Source organism: Polypterus senegalus, chromosome 2 (assembly GCF_016835505.1).
Source record: "Polypterus senegalus isolate Bchr_013 chromosome 2, ASM1683550v1, whole genome shotgun sequence".
In the NCBI taxonomy this organism is placed as follows: domain Eukaryota; kingdom Metazoa; phylum Chordata; class Cladistia; order Polypteriformes; family Polypteridae; genus Polypterus; species Polypterus senegalus.
This window is the reverse complement of record NC_053155.1, coordinates 92,675,766-92,696,009: the sequence shown is the minus strand read 5'-3', so window position 1 is coordinate 92,696,009 and position 20,244 is coordinate 92,675,766. Positions and strand designations below refer to the sequence as shown.

The 20,244-nt window shown below is 36.6% G+C and overlaps 1 protein-coding gene across 3 annotated transcripts in view; it reads right to left on the bottom strand.

Moving 5' to 3' along the window:
• grm5b (glutamate receptor, metabotropic 5b) overlaps positions 1 to 20,244 on the bottom strand; it is a 555,554-nt gene that overhangs the window by 104,651 nt on the left and 430,659 nt on the right. For all 3 annotated transcript variants that reach the window (XM_039744166.1, XM_039744165.1, XM_039744167.1), the window contains exon 5: positions 2,397 to 2,643. In XM_039744166.1, coding sequence (XP_039600100.1) covers positions 2,397 to 2,643 — 247 coding nt within the window. The remainder of the gene's footprint in view (positions 1 to 2,396; positions 2,644 to 20,244) is intronic.

Sequence of the window (20,244 nt, the reverse complement as noted above, 5' to 3'; positions counted from 1 at the left end):
AAGAACAGTGTGAATCTGTGTATGGCAGTGACAGCTAATAGGATCATCACGTACCCTGAAAGTTTTCTCAGAAACACTTTAAAATTACAAACAGAAAATCAGGCATATGACAGAATTTTTTATTGTCATTGATGGAAAAGAAAATCAGCTATTTATATATTTTTTATACAGTGGTGTGAAAAACTATTTGCCCCCTTCCTGATTTCTTATTCTTTTGCATGTTTGTCACACAAAATGTTTCTGATCATCAAACACATTTAACCATTAGTCAAATATAACACAAGTAAACACAAAATGCAGTTTTTAAATGATGGTTTTATTATTTAGGGAGTAAAAAAATCCAAACCTACATGGCCCTGTGTGAAAAAGTAATTGCCCCCTTGTTAAAAAATAACCTAACTCTGGTGTATCACACCTGAGTTCAATTTCCGTAGCCACCCCCAGGCCTGATTACTGCCACACCTGTTTCAATCAAGAAATCACTTAAATAGGAGCTGCCTGACACAGAGAAGTAGACCAAAAGCACCTCAAAAGCTACACATCATGCCAAGATCCAAAGAAATTCAGGAAAAAATGAGAACAGAAGTAATTGAGATCTATCAGTCTGGTAAAGGTTATATAGCCATTTCTAAAGCTTTAGGACTCCAGCGAACCACAGTGAGAGCCATTATCCACAAATGGCAAAAACATGGAACAGTGGTGAACCTTCCCAGGAGAGGCCGGCCGACCAAAATTATCCCAAGTGCGCAGAGATGACTCATCCGAGAGGTCACAAAAGACCCCAGGACAACGTCTAAAGAACTGCAGGCCTCACTTGCCTCAATTAAGGTCAGTGTTCACGACTCCACCATAAGAAAGAGACTGGGCCAAAACGGCCTGCATGGCAAATTTCCAAGACTCAAACCACTGTTAAGCAAAAAGAACATTAGGGCTTGTCTCAATTTTGCTGAGAAACATCTCAATGACTGCCAAGACTTTTGGGAAAATACCTTGTGGACTGATGAGACAAAAGTTGAACTTTTTGGAAGGCAAATGTCCCGTTACATCTGGCGTAAAAGGAACACAGCATTTCAGAAAAGAACATCATACCAACAGTAAAATATGGTGGTGGTAGTGTGATGGTCTGGGGTTGTTTTGCTGCTTCAGGACCTGGAAGGCTTGCTGTGATAGATGGAACCATGAATTCTACTGTCTACCAAAAAATCCTGAAGGAGAATGTCCGGCCATCTGTTCGTCAACTCAAGCTGAAGCGATCTTGGGTGCTGCAACAGGACAATGACCCAAAACACACCAGCAAATCCACCTCTGAATGGCTGAAGAAAAACAAAATGAAGACTTTGGAGTGGCCTAGTCAAAGTCCTGACCTGAATCCAATTGAGATGCTATGGCATGACCTTAAAAAGGTGGTTCATGCTAGAAAACCCTCAAATAAAGCTGAATTACAACAATTCTGCAAAGATAAGTGGGCCAAAATTCCTCCAGAGCGCTGTAAAAGACTCATTGCAAGTTATCGCAAACGCTTGATCGCAGTTATTGCTGCTAAGGGTGGCCCAACCAGTTATTAGATTCAGGGGGCCATTACTTTTTCACACAGGGCCATGTAGGTTTGGATTTTTTTTTTCTCCCTAAATAATAAAAACCATCATTTAAAAACTGCATTTTGTGTTTACTTGTGTTATATTTGACTAATGGATGATCAGAAACATTTTGTGTGACAAACATGCAAAAGAATAAGAAATCAGGAAGGGGGCAAATAGTTTTTCACACCACTGTATATGTTTAAAGGTTTAGCATACAATAGTCATATGTCAGCCTCCTAATGTCCAATTCATCACTCTATACCTTTACAATACGGGCAGAAGTGGGACTAAAATGTTTCTGTCCCATGCAGCCATCTGCTGTGGATGTTCTTGAAAGTGAGTGACAAAGGCATAACATTATTGGCAGCAGACAGTATGATGGACATGATAGTATAGTTTTGAAAACTGAGTATCAGCTCTCCCAGTAAATATATTCAGAGAGCATCAAGCTTAAGTCAGGAACAGTTCTGTACAGAGTGCCAGTTCATTACAGGGCCAGCTCATGCATAAACCCACACACAGCAAATTTACATTCAGCAGTGAAACTAATATCCTTCTGCTTGAAAATATGGAGTACATGGAGGATAAAAATGCAGACATCTACAGTATGGAAAGAACAACATGCAAACATCATGTAAACGATGACAAGTTACAGGATACAAATCCAGGATCCTGGATCCATGAGGTATCAACCCTGCCACAACATGAAGGCTGATTAGCAAAAATGAATGTTATGTTTTAAATACCTGAAATTAAACTATATCATTATATCTGTTTAAACATATGTTACCTAACCTATTAAACATATGGCCTTACCTTCCTGGTGAGTCTCCATTTTCATCAAATTTGATACTCTCTCCCGAAACACCAGTAAAATTTGTCTTCATTAAAAAGTCTAACAGTTTTCGTCCGTCGATTGGTTTCATGGCATCACACAGTCCAAGATATCCTGGGCAAAGAGACTGCTGCATATTGTGTAGTCCGTATGCCATGGAATAAATAGCATTGATCACAAAGCCCATCTTGGTGTCTTGGACATACTGTTCTTTCAGTGACATGCGACCTGTGTATGCAATAGTTAAAAGAGCAGTTTTAGGAAGATATTATATCTCAAATATGTTTAAGCACAACATTTAAAAAGTAATGAAGTGTACTGTATAACAAATGAATCCACTCATTTATTTTGTATTTTCTCAGACTACTTTTTTTTTTGTTTTTGGGGCAACAATGGATGCCAAGCAGGAAGCAGAAATTGAGCCATCAGTCAGTCTCAAGGTACACAGTCAGATACATTGAACCAATTCAGTTAACCATCAAGCTAGGTTAGGTTAGAATCCAGATCCCCAAAAGAAACTCATGCAGACCCCACAACTGATACAGGGGCCAATCACTGTTAGGTATAGCCAGTGGTGTAGCTAAAGATTTTGTCACCTGAGGCGGTCTTTGAGTTTGCCAAACACTTACAACATAAAACATAATACATATCGCACAAAAAATGAAAACAATGAAAATTTTAACTACATTTTAAATTATCAATTACAATTTAATTACAATCTAAAATCTACAATCTACAACAATTCAAACAATAAATCTACAATACTACTTGCTTCTATGTTGGCAAAATCACTGATGACATTATAGAAGTTGATTTTGTTTGTCATTTGCTGCTCTATGGAAAGTATTGCAAGGTTTCTTAAACACAAAGTACTCACTGAAGATCTTAAATTATTTTTTATAAGTTTCAGTTTGGAGAAACGTCTCTCACAGCTAGCAACACTAAAAGGTATTGTGAGGAAAATTCGCAGAAGAATTATGATATTTGGGAATTAATGTAGAACCAATGATACACCTTGACGTACTAGTAAGATCTGTGTCCCATCATTAATTTTGCGAGCCCAAACATCAATATCTTATAAGTTAACAGCCAGCATTTTTTGTTCATCATACATTTCATTACTTGAAGATGAAGAACTGTTTGAGCTTGAAGATGGCTTTAATTCGGAAAACATTTCACGTTCAGTAACAGTTTTTTGTCCTGTGGTGGGTTGGCACCCTGCCCAGGATTGGTTCCTGCCTTGTGCCCTGTGTTGGTTGGGATTGGCTCCAGCAGACCCCCTGACCCTGTGTTCGGATTCAGCGGGTTGAAAAATGGATGGATGGATGGGTAACAGTTTTTTCTTCACGATTGAGGTATTTTCATAATGTCCCTTCATTCCTTTTTAATGATTCTTTTTTTGAAAAGCGGCACCACTCTTTTTTGTTTACTTCATCTTGAGATTGAGAGAATAATTAAATATTAATAATGAGATTGAAGGGTTCATCCCTTTCAGTCAGAGTACATCGACGAACTAGTTAAGAATTACATTTGTAAAATAGAACTTTGGAACAGTTTTTAAACATTAAAAATTGTGTAATTTTGACATAAATTACACACATTAGCCTGCCAAAGCCCTATCAAACAAAATTGTCTAAAAAGTCCAGTACTAAATGTTTTAAAAAGTGCCACACATGGTGGACCGCCCCCTTCGCACAGTTACGCCAGTAGGTATAGCAGCACTGTAAGGCAGCAGCAACATTAATAAATAATGTAACAACTATAGATTTTCTCATTCCAAAGATATATTATAATATACCTAATAAATATGATTTATTGTATTATCAAAACAGTTTATTCCAAGAGTCTTTTACACTGTTGATTTTAAACAAGGTAAAGTACAGTGCTGTGGTAAGCGTCAGTATTCCTCCTGCAAATCTTTTTTTCAGTCTCAGCTGGCTTAAAATATGGCACAATACAAGCATATGAAATGGGTTAAAACGTTCTCTAGAGAAATGAAAGAATTCTTTCAAATCATCCTGCTGTGTATTAATCTCTAATGCAGCACACAAGTTTAAGTAGAGCTGTAGTGTTTTGAACTTTGCCTCATTAGAAAAGGAAATCCATCATTTCTTCCAGCAATAGAATGAAGTTGAGTAGTGAGGCGAGATAAAAAATCAAAAATCTCAAAACATGTTAAAGAAGAAATTAATCAAAGTTGATGCTGAAGATTGCAGATAGGGTGAAAAAGCACATGTGAAGCAATTCACATTCCTATTACAATTCAGAGAACTGTGCATGTCAAATTTAGATGACAATATGTTCATTTAATAAAGACATATATCTCTCTCGTACATATGCATTTCTCTTGTCTCCTTTCACTTTAATTAGATAATCTCCAGGACTAAATTATTTAAAGCATTCCCCTCCCTTTGCACAACTGCCATACATTGAGAGCTTATGAAAATTATGTTATGAGCTTGCTAAAATTAAAACATTGTACTGCACATTACTTAAAGCACAAATTACATCTCCTCCGCGCATAACAAGATAAAGGCTGTTTAACAGATGCCAAGGAAATCTGAACACATTTCAGGTTTTAAAAGAAGCACAGCACACCATCCTGTTATGAAGGTGATGCAAGGTAGAGGCGTGAGACTTAATCTGGAAGAATCATGCAGCCAATCTTCAGAGTGACATTCCAGGAGATGTGATTGAATTGCAGCAGCAGCACGGGCAGACTCCATAATACATCATGACAGGAAAAGACCACAGTCGCCTGTGTAACATCATCGAACCGGAGAGCTAATCCTCTCAATAGCAATTTAGCAAACTGACATTGCAGGAAACAATCAGAGCACAAACAAGAAGGCATAGATACCCTTGCAATTTTTATTATTATGATTATAATTTTTTTATTTTTTTTTTTGCTATTGACTTTTAGCAAATTTAAAAATGCATGTATTAACATAAAAGTCATGTATCTATATAGTGCACTCACAATGTACTTTCTTGCACACATACAGATTCGTCTGTGGCCATTAACATTTGCCTTAGCTACAATTCCTGTTCATTTATGTTGCATAAAAATGCACATCTAGTGTATAGTACTAGGCTGTAGTTAAATAGATGTACAACAATATATAGTCAGAAATACTGCATAAAATACTTCATTATACAAAATTTATCCTTTGACTATATTTGTTGAAATTATAACATACATAGTAAAAAATCCCTTGTTAATGGTTAAAATATTCAAAGTGGTGTATGCAGTGCCCCCCTGATGTTTGCAGTGATGGAAAATATATAAGCAGCTTACAAATAATTGATACCTTTTGTTTGAAAAATGCATCATTTATATTTTTAGCTTTTTTTTGTGAAAATAGTATTCCACTGTGTCCTCATAGTATTCTCAATGAATAATTATATTGCTAACTTTCTTGAAAAAAGATCTTTGACTGATCATTTGAAATCTGAATGTATTCTGGTATTTCCTGATAGCCAATTGTCAGCATTATCTATTCAAAGCTGATTCCTTCTTTGAAACCATATGCAGTAATCAAATAACCTGCAGTACAAATGTTTTCACTGATTCTTGAGGCATCAGGAGGGCACATGTCACCATTATTATTTTTCTTTAATCCTTCTGTGTAGATGGAGTTAATAATACATAAGAGGAATGAACACATGAACAGAATTCGGCAACATCACAAAGAGAAGCTCTTTTGTAAATAGAATTGTTCATGTAAATAAGTACAAAACGCTATAGTAAAATGCCTGACAAAAACCCTCTGCTGTATGTTCATGCTCCTCTCCTCTGCAAACAACGAAGGTAAGCCGAATCAGAAGACAAAATACAACTGACTAAAACAACTTTTTAGATTGGATTTGGCCTGAATTTATCATTGCCACTTGATCTGAAACAGATTTTCATTTTTTCAGGTGACTGCTCAACATGAGCCCTCTTTCCAATATTGTTTCACACTCACTAGTGACCATTACCCATATATTGCTTATTAGGATATGACAAAGATACAGGCATATTGTACAGACTAGTAAAAACTACCCACTTATTGAACTTACTAACCCAATTCAGAGCTTATCCTGGCAGTACTGGGCTTAAGACAAAAAAACACTTATAAGAAGAGTGGGAAAAGGAGATGAAGAGCTTTGTAACTTCAATATAACTACAAACAAAAGCTAGCTTTAATCAGATGCAGAAATGTTAAAATTAGGAGCTTTCTTCCAGGAGTCTGCACTGTATGATTGCAAAGCACACCACCATATATTTAAAAAAAGGTGATCAAATTCTAGCTCTTCATTCTCCAACTCTCTTTCCTTCTTTTCTTTCTCTATTCCTGCTGGTCCCAATTCCTTGATGCCCTCATGCCTCTAACTTTCTACTTTCCCCTATCCATGGTTAAAAATGTTCATGCCCTTAACATAGCCAGCATCAAATTTTTATTAGCCCTTTCACCCAAAATCCCACTATGCTCCACTATAAGATATTATAATCTTTTGCTTTAAGGAGGTTTAAAAACAAGCTCACATGTGACATTGGAACGTTGCCAGATCAAATCCATCAAATGCCAGAAGTGACCATACTTCGTTGGGCCCTTGAGGAAGGCCCTTAACCTGCAGTTGTTTTGTTCGGGGTATGACGTTAATCTGCACCCAGCCCTGCAAGAAGGTCCTACAATTTACAGGGAAAACTTGGGTGTTGGTGGCAGGATTGGCACTCCAGCGACAATAAAAAACCTCACAATGTCCCAGTGTGGTGCAGAGGTGTCACCTGAGCTAGTGTTGATCGGCGAAATTCACCAAAGCATTTTTCACAGTGACGTTGATCACTGAAAATTTTCCTGGAAATTCTCCATGCAGCCAGCTTGGACAGTTTTTTTCCCCAGCTCTCTATAATGGATTGTGAGGCCAATATGACATCATTGAATTGTAACAGCTATGCATAGAACTTTCACAAATCCGTACTGTAAGTGTACTTCACATTCTATGTCACTGTCCAAGCTGCTTTGTGCATGTGTGATGTCACCACTCCAGCCATATTGCATTAAAAAAAAATAACTTAATACTCAAAAACCATAATAAGAATATTATGAAAATACCCAGTTGTTCTGCATAGATTAATTGTATGTTGTATCTTCCATGCTGAATTAAGAATGCTGTGCTCCTTACTCTGCAGTGCAGGTAAAGTGATGTCAGGCACAGACCCTGAGTATATAACACTGATCCCTCACATCAAAGTTTCTCTGGGTGTGCAGCGATGTTATCTGGCAATGCTCCAAAGCTCAAACAGGGAAGAGCCAGTACAAAGTACCGATTTTCAAATTCGGGTTGCTAGAGTTACAGCCAACTCACCGCACACTGGGTCCACATAAAGGAAGGGAATGTGGGCCAAATTCTTGCACATATTGGTCTGCTGTGCAGCACCTAGTTAAGAGAAAACTTTAGGAGCATGACACCCCTTCCCCTTATTTAAAAGGTATTCCTATCTTTCTGAAGGGAGAGAAACATGCAAAGGATCTTCATAGATAGATCGAAAAAAAAAAAAAGTACCATTTGCACCCAAGCTATAAAAAGTTGTGCCAGCTGTGTCTAATCTATGGTGATTGGTCAGATCTGTTTTAGGCCTTAAACATTCAGCAAGGCAAAGTCAATTTTTTATAATCTAGAACAGGGGTGTCGAACTCCAGGCCTCGTAAACTGCAGTGGCTGCAGGTTTTCATTCTCACTCTTTTCCTAATCAGCGAACCAGTTTTTTTAACTTCTTTTCCTTTCATTTTAATAGCCCTGTTTTAAAGGAGTCAGTCCTCTGAATTGATTCGTTACTTCATTAAATGGCAGCCAAACAGAAATGAGATGTCAAATGAGCCAACAGATGACCAGCTAAACTGGGATTTCCAACTCAAACCAATTTCTTAATGAGAAGCCCATTTAATTAAACCCGTTATTTATTTCCATGACTTGTTGCTGCTTTCATTCTGCCACAGCAGACTTTTTTAAAACTGTTGATTTTTTCTTTATTTTCAGATATTGTGTAATGGGCACAGGTGAGCTGCCCATGTGGTGGCTTGTTTTGTGTCACATTATTGTTTGCCTGCTAATTAATGAAAAAGAGAACTAAGGGGCCTGAGTTAAGTTAATTAAAACGTAAAGCAAAAGAAGTTAATTAGCAGCAAAAACTGGTCACTAATGAAGAAGATGGTTAGAATGAAAACCTGCAGCCACAACGGCCCTCCAGGGGGCCTCATGTATAAACGGTGCGTACGCACAGAAATGTTGCATAAGAACTTTTCCACGTTCAAATCGTGATGTATAAAACCTACACTTGGTGTAAAGCCATGCACTTTTCCACGGTACCTCATACCTTGTCGTACGCAAGTTTTCCGCTCGGTTTTGCAGACTGGCGGCACCCAGCGTCAAGCAGTGCTACTGTTCCTGTGTGGTTACTCTTTATTTTCCTGAATACACTGAAACTAACAACATATTGTTTATTAGTGTAATGCATCTGATTGTAATTAACTTGTAACAATATAATGGTCCAGGGAATAGCCATAGTATTCCAAATACCATAACTGCTTTAGTGTTGTTACTCTCACTGCACCTTCTTCTTCTTCTTCTTCTTTCAGCTGCTCCCGTTAGGAAATGTCACCGCGGATCATCTTTTTCCATATTACTCTCACTGCACCAATCGGAGTATTTATATCACTGTATCTGAGTGTGAATCACAGCAGCAGCTGATCGGAAAGAGAATTATCAGAATACAGATTCAAGCACGCTACCTTAGCCACGGCAAAACGTTTCAAAGCCTCGCGGTTCAGAAACAGTTTCATCCCAAGAACTTTGAACGCACTCAATAAATTGCTCCTTGTAGAACTGTTTGTACTTATAAGTACAATCACCCCACTGTAAACTTGCACTACAATTATAATATCGCACAACCTGAGCCACTTTATAAAGCGCGTATTTACATATGATGACTATATCATTTTTAAGATGAAATGCAGCAAAATATGTTTATTATATTATACAGATAAAACTTTAACTTCATTTAAATAATCTATATTCTTCACTGGGACTGTCGTGAAGGATAGAATAATTAGACATGTACTACGAAGATATTTCAATGTTCCTTAAACGTTTTGAAGAATCGGCGCTCTAAACTTACAGATGGCTTAACTTCTATTACAGAGCTGATTGTATGGCGATCGGTTACTTGGAGAAAGAAAAGCAAGGACTGCTGGGGCAGCTACGCCAATATATATTGAATATAAAACAGAAAGAGAAAATAACAACACAGCTAAAAACGCAGCGACAAATTTCAGCAAAAGTTAAATGCTTGTGTCATGAGCACGAGGCGGCTATGCAGTGTTCACAACGGACGTGTTCATCAACCGTGCATAAGATACCATATTGACATTAGCGGGTGAAGGGGCCACCGATTTTTCCTTTGCCCAAGGCCGCCACAAGCCTAGAGTCGCCCCTGAGTACTGCTGCAATAAATGATTTAATCGAAGGTCGCACACAATCACTGGGCCATGAAACCCATGTTTAATAACATGCTTTAACTTCTATCATCATGAAAATGATATCACGTATACATCTCAGTATTTAAGTTATTCTGGAAACTGTAATATCAAAAATGTAATGGATTATGTGTCCAGTTGGAGGAAGAAAGCCGGTTTAAGAAGCAAGTAGTGATTCACACACAGAGCACATAGAAGATCACATACAAAACAAAGCATTTAACGTGCTACTTTAATTACAATGTGATTTGAGAAACTGGTTAATTAAACGATTTTAAGATGAAGTTTATGATGTTCTACTTTAATGACAAAATAAACTACATGATTAAAGTGGAAATTTCGAGATTGAAGTTGAAAATTTGTGCTTTTTCCCCACTGTGTGCCTTTTTTTTTTCTGCACCCTAATAAGCTTTCATATGACACTCAGACAGTGGGCTACAACTCGCCTTTTCACGGTGACTTTGATATTTGACTTCCTTTATATTTCCGGCACTGTGCGATTTTGTGAATGTGAGCTTTCAAGTTTCTCCAACATGCTATGTCACTCAATCAACTTCATTTTGTTGATTATACCACGGTTTAATTAAACAAGTGTTTTTCCTTTGCCTCCACTTGGTATTCGCTGAAATTCTTAGATTTTCCCCCGTGCTTTTCCCATTGTCTTTTCACAGAAGTCTGAGCTTAAGGGCAATTTATATTGATTTGCATATTCAAAGAGGCGTAATTCTGGGAGGAGTTGGGGCGTTACATAAAGCGCGTGCACGAGCATTACTTTTCACACTGATCGGGATTTATATAGCGGAAGAACGTGGAAGTTGGAGTACGCACAGATTCCTGCATCTGGATTTTTCCGTGCATAAGCACATTTCTGCTTTTGTGCTTACGCCATGTTATAGTGCGAATTCTACGCACGACGTTATACATGAGGCCCCAGGACCGGAGTTTGACATCTGTGATCTAGAACGTATTTTAATTACACACATATGAGGGAGATAGAACAATCAAGCAAGTGCTCAAAATGATTTAAGAATATCTTGTAATAAAAATACATTTTAAATATAAAATAATCATAACTATTTTTTTCTTAATAGAAAACAAATCCTAACATGGCCTTAGCACAAAGATGTATATGAAAAACCAACCCAAATATGGCCCAAAACCTGATACTTTGCTAGGCCCCATCAAGCTCTAGCTAGCTTATTAGCCATGTAGACAACAATGTGGCAAAGGCATCAGTTTGCCAACTTACAACATATAAAATTAATATTTTTCTTTTAAACACAAACTACTCAATACGACACCCTTAGTGTGTTTTACTTCTAAAATTTGTGTGCATCTTCTCATTGTCCCTATTTAAGTATGTTTAAGATGGCGCCCATAGGAGTAGTAGCCTATGTTGCTTACAGCTGATTTTTACAGTTAGGAAGAAATGGTCTCTTATTCTTGGTAGTGATTGATTAGGCTGTAATAGGAGATTCACACTAATACTGAAACAAGATTGTGAAGAGGTAAAAAAATTACATTCACTGATTGGCTGGCTTTTTTCTACAAAAAGGCACTTGGGCCAATGAGCAGGGCCAGAGGAGCAGGGGTTTAAGACACTGTAGCCACCCCGCTCTGCACATCCCTATTCATAAATATAAAACGTTTTCTTGTATTTCATACTGCAGTTGAATTATTTCAACTTCAACATGGCCTGTCATGACACTCAAAAAGAAATGAAGTCTACGTGCATGCTAAAATTTAACACATTACAACATGGTTTAAATAGAGACAAGAGTTTTATGGCCAGATATGAGGATTGCTTACATCTCTCGGACTGACACAGACAACCTGACTACAGACCCACATTGCATTGAAAAACTCATCAGAAACTTCAAGACTTTGTTGTTATCAAAAGATCTTGACCATACATTGTTCTTCTCTCTTGCTAAATGAATCTTAGCCTGGAGAGGTCTATTAATGTTTTACATTTAAGATGTTTCACTTAAAGGTTTTCCAATGTTGCTATTTGTCCTAGTGTGTATATATACACAGGGAACTTCAGTTTCTGTATTACCTTGCTTGAAAAAAGGGGCCTGAGTTGCCTCGAAAGCTTGCATATTGTAATATTTTTAGTTCGCAATACAAGGTGTCAGTTTGCTTGACTTTTCACTATATCCATAATGACTAACATGGTACAACACCCTAGTATTGCAGTATATAAAGATAATCTACTAGAAATGTATTGATATTGTTAAAATTTTGCAAGAATTGAGCTGTTTATATTGTACATGTATAGTATATTTAAGATACTGTAGGTGCAGACTATTCTACAGTTTGGCTGATAGAAATACACAAAACACAAAGTCAACCAATACACTTTTAAAATTCAAGCACCAAATCACCCAGCAGACAATGCTTTCTGGTACCAGTCATAAAGGAAGACAAAGAAATTAGAAGGAGCCAGTCAGGACTTTCTGTAGCTTGATGTCAAAAAATAATTTAACGTCTGCTGCTGCACATTAATGTAGACGCCCAGAAGGTGTACTTAATGTACAGTATCCATCATTGCCATGTCGTCTGTGTTATCAGATGGTTTGTGATGCATGGTAGCACATCACCAACACTGAAGTAAAGTGACCATGACTTCCACATACTCAGAGACTCGATATTTTCCTGCAGTCTAGAACAAGACTATGAACAAGAATAATCATTTCCCTTAACATGAAATGTTAATTTAGTAAAAGTAGGTTAATGTGCATTATATAATTACCATTGTGCAGCAGTGCATTAGTCCTTCATTATAGGATTCCTTAAGCATGCGTCTTCTATTATGCTAGTGAAGGTGCATTGCTTTTTCCATCAGCAATTGTCTTTGCATTCACAGTTCTTCTGGCATGATAATACAATAGGAAGCTGCCTACTTTGCTGTTTTTTGCTATAAATTATGGGAAAAAAGAACTGTGCATTCATGGCCTTACACAGTAAAACATGAACTTGAATCTTGCATGCTGGTTTTAAACTGACTTGAAAAAAAATAATTAAACTTACATAAATAAATACGTATTATCTCAGTAGCAAATAAATAATAAAGACATTTAACTAAAATGGGACATTGTCATTATTCATTTTTAATAATCAAGACAATGCTCTCAAACGTGCTTAACTCAATTTAGGGCTATAAAGTGCTTGAACTTATGCCACGAGTAAAGGTTCCAAGGTAGGACCCAAACATGGACAAAGCAATTCTCTATTGCATAGCCAATTTATGCACACGCAACTGCCAATTAATTTTAAACTGCTGTGTGAATGTGAACCAAGTGAATATGTAGAAAAAGTCCATGCAGGCATGGGGAGGACATGCAAACTCCACACAGCAATCATGTGACATCACGATCCAGGATGCCACAGTGTTAGCTAATACACCATGTTAATGAATGCAAATTAGAGTGTTCAACATACAACAATGTGCAAATAAGTGTAATGGCACAAAAATGCCATGTTTGAAAAATGTAGTGGTAAAGAATAGCTATAAGACAACAGGGTGTACCCAGACTTTGATGACAGGTACCGACTGTCAGACTGTGAAGTGAAGTAAAATCAGTTTTTTTTAGGGTGACTAAAATCCTGTGATGTTACACATCACTTGTTACGGCAGCATTTAGAAAAAATCACTAAGACTGAAAAGCCAGGCTGTCTGACTTTTGAAGCATAGCCTTTCTAACCTGTGTGTTTTAGTTTCTATTCTGTGTTTTGATGCCAATAGTCACGACATTTTATATATTAGAGAAATATACGAGTTTCTTCTTACCTACAATACCTTGGGTGTTTTCAGGCTGCTCTCAAAGGAAAAGGTGCTCATGTGCCTTTTTTCTTATGACCTCAGAGTAATTGGTCCAAATATGGGTATGGCTGAGCAATCTAAACCAACTACAGTGGACCCTTGACTTACGAACTTAATTTGTTCGCGAGGGCTGGTTGTAACTCAAGTTGGTTGTAAGTTTGACTATTTTTCCCATAAGAAATAATGGAAATACCCATAATGCGCTCCGAACCTCCCACAGCCATACTTACTTAACCTTTTCATAATAAAAAAGGGTTGTATAATGCGCATAATTTACCAAAACAACAATAATTTTTCTAATGTACTAACCAAAAAGTTATAAAAAGTGCCTAACCTACCAGAAACAACAATTTCATACTGTACTCACCATTTAATTTAACATCTTTGGGCTGCAGGAAGGGAGGAGGAGGAGGAGAATGAAACGAAAGGTGGTTATTGTTTAGAAGGAGCCTCCTTATGCAAATCTTTTCTTTGTAAAATTGTCGAGATGGTGGATTTCGACATGCTGTACATATTAGCGAGATCGGTCACGAACGCCACTCTCATATTTCCACGCAATTTTCTTCTTCGTTTCGATTGTGATCGCTGTTTCTCAAGTTAATAATGACAGTAGTCGAGCACTCAGTTCAAAGCTGATCGTGTTGTGAACTGCTGTAATAATACACTCCAAAGCAAGCCGGTGCTGACTCAGCCTGATGACATCATCATGTACCGCGCCAGCCCGCTAGCTAACATCCCTTAACAATCGCTTGCTTTACCTTCGTTACCTTCTCTTCCTTCCTTAGCAATTATGCGTCTTGCTTGCCATGGTCTTAGTGAATTATATACATAGATAAATCACTGCACTGACCGAAATTACGTCCACAAACACATGTATCTAGGCTCCGACTGATGCTTACGAACGCTCTCGGCTGTTTGTTTATAATCGCACAAGTGGATACACGTGACCGCATTCGGGTCATAAATCAAAACAAAAATTTTGGTCGTAAATCAAGTTGTTCGCATGTCAGGCCGGTCGTATGTCAAGGTTCGATTGTAGCAGTTTTATTGTATTATTTTATACATGCTGATCAGGATGTCTGTGTTTTACTTTCTTTGTGTCTCATGTACATAATTTAGCTTTTTCTTTTTTATTTTCTAAATAAGTGATGTTCATCACAATGCTTTGTCATGTTTTCCATCTCACTACTGTATTCAGTGTCACTATCATTTTGAACAATTTAATAACCACAGTATTAAATTTGATCTCCACATATATCTTTTTTGATAGACAATCAGGTCCATAAGTATTTTGACAGTGACACAATTTTCATAATTTTGGCTCTGTACTCCACCACAAAGGATTTGAATGAAAGAATCAAGATGTGATTGAAGTATAGACGTTCAGCTTTAATTCAAGGCGTTTAACAAAAACATTGTATGAGCTGTTTAAAAAAAACAGACATTTTTGTACATGGTCCAGGCTTTTCCTTTTTTTCTCGAATTGGCCATTAATATTCTTTTCAGGGTCATTCCAAAATTATTTTCAACATTTATGAATAAATTGAATGAAGCAAGTCATGGTGGGAATGTCTATAATTAGATCTGGTAGAAAGCCTGTATAGAAAACCCATACAAAAATTTAAATGGAAAAATAACTTAAAGTCACAGAAATCTATTGCAGAGATACAAACAGAACTAAAAGCTTACTTCATTTTAACACCAACTTTACTGATCTGACCACCTGAGTTTCAACATTCTCCCCTTACTCTGAGTTTACTGCAGGAATGGTGTTCAGACCAAAACTGTATTGGAAATTACAGAGTGGGGCAGTAGACAATCATATCAGTAATGTTGGCTGATTTGTGAACCAGAATGAGTATAACTGCAGATACAACAACTTTTTTATTTACAGTTTAATGTTTTATTAAAAAAATGTAAAAGTACATAAAAATACGGATTTCTTTCCTTTCTTACCATGAAATATGGTTCAATATTTAAACAGCACTCCAAAAAAAAAAAAAAAGACATCGCCATTGGTGAACTGACAAAGTGCTGGTCATACAGATATTGCAGTTAGAATCTGTAATCAAAATGAACTGATTTGTATGGAATGATTACAATAAAATTAATTAAAAAAAAAAACAATCTTTAATGATCATTAAAATCATTAAAGACATAGTTAAGTCAGACTTAAGTAATGTGGATGTTGCCAGTATTTGCGAGGAGAATAAAACATCAGTTAATCATTCTAGATTTAAAAAATGATTTTCTGTCAAAGAAGAAATTGCTCAACATCTTTTTCTTCTTCATTTTTTCTTTTTTTTTTTTTTGGAAGATTTTCTCCTGGAGCAAACATCATGGTTTGTAATTGAATCATTAGCACCTCAACATCTGATCCCACTACAGCTGTTAATATTTTTTCCTGACACCTAAAAGCCAAAGTAAAATCAAATGAATAAATAACAGGAGAGGAGAGAACTATAATCTAATAATGAGACAAGAGCTACCCTGGAACCAAGAACCAGAAACAAGTTTGATTGCTCATTATTCAAAGTTTGAAAGAAACAAACACCTTTAATCCACAGCAAAGGTGTTTAAACCCTTACAATCACCCATTTTGTGATCCAGAGTTTCCCTTACAAGGAACAAAATCCTACCAGGTGAATGGTAAAAAACAGTCCTATATAGGACCCAGTCCATCTCATGGTTTAATAACATTAAAAATTAAATATATACTGTATGTTAGCTCCATTGAAGAGTCTAAACTGATCCGACTGATCCGATATGAGGGCATGTGTGTGTCCTGTATTTTATTTGTGTTCTGTCCAGGGTTGGCCCCCGATTTATGCACAGTGATACAGGATAGACTCCAGCTCCAGCAACTCAATAATATGAAAAGGCCAAAAGAATGAGAGATGATGGTGGCTATGCATGAACCTGCATCTATTTCTAAATGCATGAATCATTTTAATAGTATTGCTGCATCTTTATGAAGTATTACTGCTTAACGCTTAATAATACCCAATATAATTTCTCTTATTTTTATGTCATTTTTAGGCTTTCCCTAATGTTTACCTTGTTACTTAGATTAATACTAAGTCATGTGTGTGGACTATAAAGAAATCTTATCAACCAGAGAGCATATTATTGAACACAAAGTGATTTATGTAAATACTTTGAATAATTGGTATGCTACCGTAAGGCTGAAGTGTTTTCGCAGATCTACTGACATGATTAAATTAATCTACAGTCTTTAAAAACATATGCTATATGCAATAGTTAGCTTTAGATTGATTTAAAAAATGTGTAAAGTCATCACAATTTCCAGTATAACAGTACAAATTACAGCAACCAGGATTTTAACAAGGACAAGTAAGGTTACTTCAGAAAGTCTTTAGCTGCAGAGCCACCCAACTTCTGAACCCTCTACTAGCTAGAAAAAGGAATCCCTCATCAGCTTCAATATTTAAATATAGATTCAACAAACTGGAATTGGAAAAATGGAAAAACAGGGGAAGAGAAAGTGAAGAAAGTGAAAGTGGAGGTGGATGGATAAAGTAAAAGAAGATCTGAAGGAAAAGGACTTGATTGGCAAAGAGGCACAGGACTGAGCTATTTGGAGAAGGTCGACCAAGCACATCAACCCAACGTAAAAGTGGGAAAAGATGAAGAGAAAAAAGAAGAAGACAGAGCATTCTGTAGGCAAAGGTTTTAAGTGTCCCACTGTGATCTGTGAGGGTTATTCAGATATATTATTTTATTTACAGTGGGAGTCCAACTGATGGGGTTAATACGACAGGGAAATTAGTCAAAAGTTACAATGCTGAAGTGCTAATGTGTCATGTTTGGTCTGGGTTATTGGTGTTGATAGCTATTTCAATGTAAGCAACCTCTGCACTATCTGTATGCTATTTCCTAATCATGCTTGTCAGCAAACACATTGTACCTACGTTTGAAGATTGCATGTTCCAAAAGAAGGTATAGTAATAAGACAACTGTATGGAACCCTGAGTGCTCACCTACAGATGGATGGAACACATTGTTCCCTAGGACCAAAAGTGCTTTCTAGAAGTGCTGATCGCAGGAAACCCCGACTGCATCTACTTTGGCCAAATATTTGAAGAAAAAAATTTGGCCTCTCCTTTGATTACTATATTCTTATGAGTGTTAAGCCTGTATTAAACTTACTTTAGTGTTATCGATTCTTTCTGCCTTTTTCAATCACTGCTGTACCACTAGGGAAATATATAATATATATCTTTATGTATATTGTTGGTGTAATAAAGGCTCCAATCTCTACCTACCATATCCCAGGGAGCAAGCACCTCCTGCTGGATAGACATTCTGTAATTAATGATGTTGTCTATTTAAATTAAAATGATGCCATTGTCATGAGAATAATTTACCAGTGGTTTCCCTAGTTTAATTGTTCTAGACATCTACAGTCATTTAAGGCTCCAATACCATGATCACTCTACTACTCAAAGGTTATGAAGTGAGTTGTTAGAGTAGAGAAGGGAAAGCAGGGATCACTGGTAACAGAATCAGTGACAGATTAGTGCTTGACACTACCACTTGAATGCATCATACAGTCAATTTCTGAAATATTCTCATGTTGAAACTGAGCAGTCATCTTACCTGAGCAGGTCAGATTTTTCAGAAGATGATGGCTACGTAGAGATTTAATTTCCCCCAATGCTGTGGAGATTAGAGTTTTTGATTCCCTTCCTTCCACTGCCAAATGGCCCTATTTTATTTTATCCCATTTTCTAATGCTGCTAACAAACATTAACAAATGCAAAAAGGATTTTTGCATTAATTTACTTATTATTTTCATTTATTTCCTTATACCACTGTGAATAGGCAGTGAAAAATATTAAGAGAAATGGACCAGAAGATAACTGAGTATTATTCATCAAAATAATATGCAGGGGTTGAAGCCAGAGGATCAAACCAATACAAAATACCAAGCTCAATATGTTAACTAAACATGTAATTAAAAAACACAATTATAATCCCTTAATAAAAGTTTTTTTTTGTGCAAGCTAACACCACAAATAGGTTTTTACTTCAGGATGCAGAATCACATAGACACAGCATGGCACAATTGTAGTACCATCCAGGTGACAACATAATGTATCACAGCTTCTGGAGAACATGTGATGACAACAGAGGCTATCTGCAATAAACACAAAGACTTCTGAGGTGATGAATAAACTAAAATGGCATAGAGTAATTAAATAAGAATGAGTGTCCAAAAGCACCGAATTATGACACCAGCAATACTATTTTCATATCTGACTTTTTACTATAGTCTAAAATTTATATAATTCAAAATAAAAAAATGTTTAATTCTAGTAACAATGGTATTACTCTGAATGTTGTTATGTAACATTGTGGAATACTTCAAATCACCATCTCATTTTTATGTATTTCTCTATTTAAATTTACCTGAACCACTAATCATTACAATGGCTAAGTGCACTCTGTCAAACAGTATTCTGACACACAGTGTGCAATTTACACAAAACAATGACATTAGTTAAGTACTGATGGAAGGTACACAAGGAGCTCAATAGCCAGGTGTTTCTTTGTTTACCAATTATGACAAATTAATTTTGTTTCAATCTATTAGGCATCATAGTGTTAAACATATATGTATACAGAGGAAATATAGAAAAACTAGACATTAAGCCCGTTACAATAATGGGTGCTTGAACAGTAGTGCATAAACATTAGTAGGAACAGTCTATATTAAATGGCAAGGGACCTTGTATGTGGTTTTAATATGCGTCACTGTATTGTGTGCCTTTAATTTTCTCTCGCAGTAATACTGGTTTGTATTTCTGTAAAATGCCTGTAATTTTCTCTGACAGTAATACAGTGGAACCTCGGTTCACGACCATAATTCGTTACAAAACTCTGGTTGAAACCCTATTTTGTTGTGAACCGAAGTAATTTCCCCCATAGGATTGTATGTAAATACAATTAATCCGTTCCAGCCCATGCGAACTGTATGTAAATATATATTTTTTTAAGTTTTTAAGCACAAATATAGTTAATTATATCATAGAATGCACAGCGTAATAGTAAATAAAAACATTGAATAACACTGAGAAAACCTTGAACAACAGATAAAACTAACACTGCAAGAGTTCTCGCTATAGCACTATGAACCGCTCGCTAAAAACGCTTATTTTTAATGAGTTTTAAGCACAGGGAAAAAATGAACATTTGAAAAATCCGTAATTTAATAAACAACCAAGAAAAGTAACATTGCAACAATGCACGCACGTGCTTGTGTGTTTGTATCTTTCTCGCACGCCTGTGTGTGTCTCTCTCTTGCTCACCTGTGTGTGTGTGTGTCTCTCGCACACCTGTGTGTGTGTGTGTCTCTCTCTTGCACGCCTGTGTGTGTGTCTCGTGCGCCTGTGTGTGTGTCTCTCTCTCATGCGCCTATGTGTGTGTGTCTCTCTCGCGCGCCTGTGTGTGTGTATGTTT